This window comes from Amblyomma americanum, chromosome 7, assembly GCF_052857255.1.
Source record: "Amblyomma americanum isolate KBUSLIRL-KWMA chromosome 7, ASM5285725v1, whole genome shotgun sequence".
In the NCBI taxonomy this organism is placed as follows: domain Eukaryota; kingdom Metazoa; phylum Arthropoda; class Arachnida; order Ixodida; family Ixodidae; genus Amblyomma; species Amblyomma americanum.
The window spans coordinates 86,823,088-86,830,198 of NC_135503.1; the positions used below are offsets into that span (position 1 = coordinate 86,823,088).

Here is a 7,111-nt window from a genome sequence, read left to right on the forward strand (position 1 = left end):
TCATTGCAGCCACAGCTGCCAGATGGTCTAAGGCTTACTGCCGGTGGTGCTGCAGTTGCCGCTGCTGCTGCCGCTGCTGCTGTCGCCGCACCATCTGCAGGTGTGCTTGCCTCTGCGGACGGGTTGTGCCAAAGAGGCCAATGATACGGTCTCGCATGGCTCTACCACGCAGGTAGGTCATGCGGGATCCTGTCCCCGCCAAGTACCCGGCAAGCAGAGGTGGCCCATTGTTGTCAGGGTCATCAGTAGTGTCGTCTTCGTCTGCAGCCAGGGCTTCTTCAAGACAGATGTTGTGCAACGCAGCACACGCTGCAATGATGACCACCGCCCGCTCCGGCTCGTAGTGGAGTGTCCGGTACCTTTGAAGGCACCGGAAGCGGCTTTTGAGAACACCAATGCAGCGTTCCACAACACATCGCATTGAGGCGTGTGCTGCGTTGTACTGCCCTTCTGCAGTGTTTGCACCAGGATGCCCTGACACTGGTGTGAGCAGCCACGGCTCCAGTGGATATCCACTGTCTCCTGCACGACCAAAATTTGCAGTGAAGTGTGTTGTTGCCTATGTAATAAATGATTCATATCAAGCAGCTCAAAGCCAGTATGCTGAACCAGAATTCATAGGCATGCAGAAGATTCATGACTAAGGGGTACCTCTGTAAGCACAGCCTTCTAGGTTAATGATGTACTGTGATATCCTACAAGACAATAACGATTTGCACACCTCTTCTGCCTTGGTGTTTTACGCTTGAAATACGATTCACTTTATTACAATGTTTCTTGTGCCTCTGCACCAGCAGTAACAGTAAATACAAAAAAATAAATACGATACATCATACTGTTGCATGTCATCCATGTTATAACCTGCCTCATTTAGGTATGAGCCACTGCTGTAGCTTAATACGTGCTGTAGAAGTGGCCCGATGATCAATAGGCTGCTTACCCAGAAGAAACTCTCCATCCTCCAGCAGCCCGTGCTCCACCTTCCGACGCAGCCGCGAGTAGCGCCAAGAAAAGGCATCGTGACAAGACCCCGGGCAGCGAGGGTCGACCGCAAGGATCTTCATGTCTGCGTCGCAGATCTGCGAGAAACACAGGCAGACAATCTTGGACGTGAACTTACACTGTCGAGGTCGCGGCTTTCGAACCCATGCGGTCAGAAAACCAGTCTACTCACGATCATGGTGTTCATCGCGTAGTATCCTTTGCGGCTCCAGAATGCTGCCCGGTTTGCTGGGTCTCCCCGCGGCGCTTTGATGGCAATCAGCGTGCCGTCGATGCAGCCGACGACGCCGGGGATGGTGCCGCGGGGAAGGAAGGTCGCCTTCGCTGCCGCTTTTTCCTCGGGGTGCGCCGGGAAACGCACCCATCCCTTCTGTGCGCCGACTTTGCAGATGGCCTCAGCCACACGCCGCACGCACTTGCTCACCGTCGGTTGTGCGAGGCCGACGGTCTGCTCGTTGCCGACGCACACTTGAAAGCCCCCAGAGGCAAAAAAACGGAGAGCGCACAGCACCTGACGCCGCACCGACAAAGCGCTCGTCCGTACGCCTCGCAGTTCGTCTGCAAGTTCGCCGCACAACCACTCCACTTTCTCCTTATCAAGTCGAAATAACCGACGGAACAGCTCGTCCGGCAAGTCATACGCGTCCTCGTAAACCGTCCTTCGTCGTTGCTGGCGCCGACGTTGCCGCCTCCGCCACCAATAAACAGCAGACGCCGCCGCCGCCGCCATTTTCCCTCTAAAACTCTGTAGACCGACTCTTCGCGGTCGCAAAAAACAGTCTAAAACTGCGGGCATAATTAGGTGTTCAACGTCATGCGTTTTTTCTTGTCCGTGACGCCATTGCAGCTTCCCGTGACGCAACTTTTCAAAATGGCGCCGGCGACCAATAGGAGCGGGCATTTTAGAGCGCTCTCAATTGTAGAGCGGTCGGAGCGAGTTCCGTAATCCGGGCCCTGGTTTGCTTCCCGAGAGGATGATTCTAATTGAAGTTTTTTTTCTTCGAGCTCCAGCTTGCGTTTTTCTAAAGCAAGGCGTGCTCCTCGTTTTCCACTTTCCTCCTCTCAATTGCCAGCTCCTTATTGCGGAGGTGAAATTCATTTGTCTCCCTCATTGTGAGCAGCTGGAGCCCCATGCTTTGTAGTCCTCGAATTCCTGCAAAGGTAGACAAGCAAGGCAATTTCGGCCATTAGTTCAAGCGAGTTCATGCACTGTGCGATTGCTGTGTAGTATTATGCCATAGGACAAGCACAGATCCTGTGATAAAGCATAACTACTCTGAAACCAGCTTCTTGTCATGCAGTTTGTATTCGACTGATTATGTGTTCTATGGTTTGCAAGCATGTATTTATGTGACACCTAGCTTTTAGGTTAGTGTTTTCGTGCCTAACGTACCCTGATAAACAAATTTTGTTCCTGTGCATTTATTCAATATTTCTATATCTATTCATGAAAGAGATGGGATTTGTTTCCAATTCTGTTAAGCATTCGTGTGATAAAGAAACATTTGGGTTATGAACTGCTGCGCCATGGCAAAATATGTTTTGATTTCTGCATTCTGTCTTCCTACTCAGGCAAGGTTCTTACTGTTCATATTTGTGGTTTGTATGCATATGTTTTAAAGGTGTCAGGAATGAGTCTCAATACATAATCATGGTTTCGTTATAGCCATGAGCAATAATTTGTACTGTAGGGTTACACGAAGAGGGCTCTAGTTCGACTTCCGCAAATCAACGGAAAAAGCTGCCCAAACCCTACGCATGTCAACATTTACCTGTGTACACTTATAATGCATTCCTGAACACCATTCCGCTCCGTGTGTACTGTACGTGGTAAATAAACATTCCTAAAGAACTTGCCTTTACCCATGGCCGGCATAATCTGTTGCCTAGTTGCAGGCTGGCGCTGATCGTTGTCGATTGATGATGGTGCTGAGGGAGGATGCTCTTGTTGTGCTGACATGACTTGGCTCTGCTGCTGCTGGCCACCATCCATCCGGTCCCGCTCATTGTCACTGGTAGCTGCAGATGGTCTCAGCACAAGCTCCTCATCGTAAACGCTGAGAAACAGCTGGGCTGCTGGCGATCCTGTTTATAATGAATGAAAAAAGGAGGAGGAAAAATCATACAAGCAGGGTTGCCAGATTGGGCTACTGTTCCTCCGAGTTGGCATTGAAATCTTACATTTGTCTATGCGGCTATTTTTGGAATACATTTTTTGCTGTGCCAATGTCAATATAATTTGTTTTGTAATAAATATTCTGAATGTTTTCGTACATCCTTTCTCTACTTTGTGCCAGTGTTCGAAACTGTTTTCTCCGTTGGAGCCCTGTTAGCGGATTGCAAAGGATACTAAATTTTGTCTCGGCGTCGGGATATACGGGGCAAGTGCCCTGTGTGGGCAGCCCAACAGCCTGTAGACAAAAATGAAGGTAGACCATGCGTGCTTCTAAAGTGTGTGTATATCGTTTCCTAGAGCTTGTCTGTCATCAGGCGGTCAATGTGCTACCTCCACACTGCCTTGGCTGCTATTCTAAGGCAAGAATTCTTGTGTACGAAACGTTCAAGTGGATTACACATTCTCCAAAAGGGCAAGAGAAGGGGGCAATGTCCCTCATTATCATTTGGGACATACCCCAAGGTGATAGTGGCACATCTTGTGAGTGCCATCTTGTCGCACAGACACCTACCAGACTCAGTGTGACATGATGGATCAGCATTGCACCTGCCTTGCATTGAATCATGAATCAATGGGCTGCACTGAAAGCCCACTCTGAAGCAATGAAAAGTAAAGAACGCTGCAAGGCAGCAAGAATGCATATTAAGCGGTATGCGGTATGTACACTGATGAGGAAAATCTACTTTTTGTTCCACTTATCGGTAAGTTTGAGTGAATGAACAAGCTCATTCAATGCGAGGCCCTGGCCCCTGTCGGGCTAAAGGAGAAATTCATCTTTTTTGTGAAAAAGTTAATGGCAAAAATTTCAATAGCTGCACCTACGCAGGACAACTGAGCGAAATGGGAGCAGCACATACATATTAAATTTCAGTGCATATGAATTCTTTTCTTAACAGCCTCGAAACGTCTCTCAGCTTCTCTAACAAGCGTTTTCTGTTGGATAGGCACCACAACTTTATTTTTGTGTGCACTAAAGAGGTTACCCCTAGCCTAAAGCTTTGGAGCAACCTGCGCCTTCCTGGATAAAAAACGCAAAGTACTCAGTGATTTTTATCTGGCGCTCACTCAGTGCTTTTATAACTACAAATTCAATATATGCAATACAATCCGATGATTGCCGGCCATAAATAAAATTCGACGATCTGGCATAGCCCTCCCGGTTCAAAATGAATTCTGGGTAAGCTTGAGAAATGTATAAAATGTTGCCGGCAAGCTGACGTTCCCAATGATGTCTGAGCTGGCACTCTGTTGTCATTCACTTATGAAACGTCACCGTCGAACGAGTGTTAAGCTAGGTCTCTGTCACTAAAACATCCTGACAAATAAAGTGCGTAACTAGATTTTACAAGCGCTCCTTCACGTGAAGTTTGGCTTGGCCAGCAATGGAAGCTGCTACAAGGATTTTAAACCGGCCATGAATTGTCCCGTTTCAGCTGTAACATTTCCTATGGTCCAAGCAGTTATACTTCGAAATCAGCTCATGATGCCCCAGATCCTTCTATAACCTAATTTGTTTTGTCTGTTGTGCTAGAATTAGGCAACTCTGTATACAAGTCGCGCTAACATATTCTTCACCTATCACTAGGTGCGATAAAAAGCTCAGCCCACTGGCATGAAACTGTCAGCTCCGCTATCATTTGATTCAGTCCGCAAAGAGTGGGCGCGCAGCAGCCTGTGATACACCTCTGTGCACAGTCATGCGGTGAACCCTCCCCCACTCCTCCCGACAGGCTCAGAGAAAGAGAAAACAAGCTAGAACACAGACAACTACATGAAAACTCAAGTGTTTTATGTGTGCACACATGGGCAACTTGTAGGAAGCCCAGTACACGAGCTTACGGGCCGTGCATGCGGCTTTAGAGTTATCCGGTCGAAATAGAAAACACAAGAAGGCGAACTTAGATGCAGGCATGACAAAAACTTACCGTCGTTCTCACCAGCTACGCAAATTTGCGAAGCTGGCTCGGCCGAATAGGCGCAGTCGCCAGCAAGTTCTTCCTCTAACTGGCTCGCACCTCGTCGTTCCTGAGCTGCCCTACTAGTCCTTGAGGCGTCATGAGTCGTTCCTGGCTTCTTCCAACACACTGCGCAGCCTGCACTCCTTGGGGCGATCCTTGGCTCGTACTGCACAGCCCGCGCGTAGTCGGAGAGGTCCTGAAGAATTTGCTCCTTTTCAGTGTACTGCTCTTCGGTCCCCGATCTGAATAGGCCAGAAAATGCACGTCACATAAACATGTGCGCCAGAGCTGCAGAGAGAACAAACAAAAACACGCTCACTTTTTGAGATTCTTCGCGTCTTGCCGCCTCCAGTAGCCGATGAGAAGATCTACGCGATCTTTTATCCCGCGAAGCGTTAGCTCTCGACCTACCGCCCGGTTAACGCTCGCGAGGACGCTCACCCACGTGAGCTCGACCCCGAATGGCCTTGTCGCGGCCACTTCCGCAGAAGGCAAATGTCCTCTTGCGCGCTGAAACATTTGTGTGGCTTCCTTGCTTGCAGGCGTGCTTGCGCCGCGCCCGTGCTCGATGAAGCCGACGCAGCAACGTCCGCACGGGAGGCCGCCATGTTTGTGCTCGACGACGCTCGCTCGCTCGCACTCGCTGGGCGATCTCCGCTGGAAAGACGAGATGAGCGGGCGAGCGCGCAGCGCCGTAAACCCGCTGGCCGCCTGAGCGTTCTGCGCATGCGCACTGGCGCCCTCTCTCGTCCGCTCCTCTCCGCTGGCCGCTGGCCCGCTCTGCTAAAAGTCTCAACCTGAGACTTTTAGCAGAGCCCGTGTCTGACGGCGACCTTCTCTGCCCACTGCCCCAGCCTCAGTTGCGAGGTCGGGTCGGAGGTAGAGACCACTACCTCCCACTCCTCCGAGTCGCTCGTAGCCTTGATTTTGCTTGAATTGGCGCTTTTGAGCCGACGCCCAGGCATGTAAAATATAGGAGACTATGACCCGTCTCTTCAGGCGACGTCGCAGTCGGTACTTTCATCTCGTCGTACACATTTAAGGCGAGTTGCAGCACCCGATTTGTAGCCGCCTAAAAATGCGCCCAGGACAAAATTGTTTACTTCACCGCTGCTGAACAATCATCAAAAATAAAATAAAAAAGCACTCAACGCCGAACAATTGTCGCTCACAACCGCTTCCGAAAATTGAGCCCGACGTCCTGTAGAGGCTCGTCCTAGTTTTGAGAAGAACTGCAGAATAAAGCAGAGCGGTCGTACGCCAGAACCTTCAGATGGGAGGCTTTGTATTTTAATTTTTCTTTTTGAACATGGTAACCAAGACTGAATACCGGGAATTCATTCATATACGCGCTCATATGTATCCGTTTATTCTACTGCGTTTACAAACTGCCGAAAAGCAGTTTGTAAAGCAGTTCAAGGTATGCTCCGTTAGTAAACGTTTCACAGACCACGTGAATTTTGCATCTGTCTCTAGAGCAGTTCTCTTAACTACTTTAAAACTAAACTACATTTAAAAAATCAAGACACATCTCGTAAATCAAATTAAAGAAGAAACAAACTGGCATTTTTTCCGGCACTGTGAAACAAATCGCCTCGATATTTGGCACAAAATTACTGATGACAGTGCGTACATTTCAAGAATTTCGATATCAAAACTATAGGCAAAGAAAGAGATTCAGGCAGCTGTACCGAGATCGGGTGACACAGGACAAAAAAAACATTCCTTAGATTCACGGCAGCTGGTCTCCTGTGAAGAGGATGATGTGATGGCGTTTAAAATAAACACATTCTCACTCCGAAATAAACCTGTGCATTATCTCGAGCATACCCCCTCCTCCCCTCCCCAGGCCCAATGACAGTGCACCTGCTACCAATGACTAATATGAAGCAGGCTTGTTTGTTTCGTTTGCTTCGCACGCTGATTAGCAGTACGGTACCCACTTGTGGAGATGAACCCTAGAGGCTAAAGAGAA

General features: G+C 49.0%; 1 protein-coding gene across 1 annotated transcript; it reads right to left on the minus strand.

Annotated features, from left to right (window-relative positions):
• Positions 1 to 2,024: 2,024 nt before the first annotated feature.
• LOC144097906 (uncharacterized) lies at positions 2,025 to 5,899 on the minus strand. Its single transcript, XM_077630510.1, has 4 exons — positions 5,456 to 5,899; positions 5,104 to 5,378; positions 2,860 to 3,087; positions 2,025 to 2,155 (listed from the first exon to the last, which is right to left on the minus strand). Exons 1-4 carry the CDS (start codon positions 5,653 to 5,655, stop codon positions 2,025 to 2,027), a joined length of 834 nt encoding a protein of 277 aa, XP_077486636.1. The 5' UTR covers positions 5,656 to 5,899.
• Positions 5,900 to 7,111: the final 1,212 nt, after the last annotated feature.

What these genes read in the sequence shown, in the direction of transcription:
- LOC144097906 (XM_077630510.1), bottom strand. Translation starts at nt 5,655, where the DNA reads ATGTTTCAGCGCGCAAGAGGACATTTGCCTTCTGCGGAAGTGGCCGCG. An exon ending in CGTAGCTGGTGAGAACGACG is followed by an intron (nt 3,088 to 5,103) that starts GTAAGTTTTTGT and finishes CATTATAAACAG; the next exon opens with GATCGCCAGCAGCCCAGCTG. An exon ending in TATGCCGGCCATGGGTAAAG is followed by an intron (nt 2,156 to 2,859) that starts GCAAGTTCTTTA and finishes CTACCTTTGCAG; the next exon opens with GAATTCGAGGACTACAAAGC.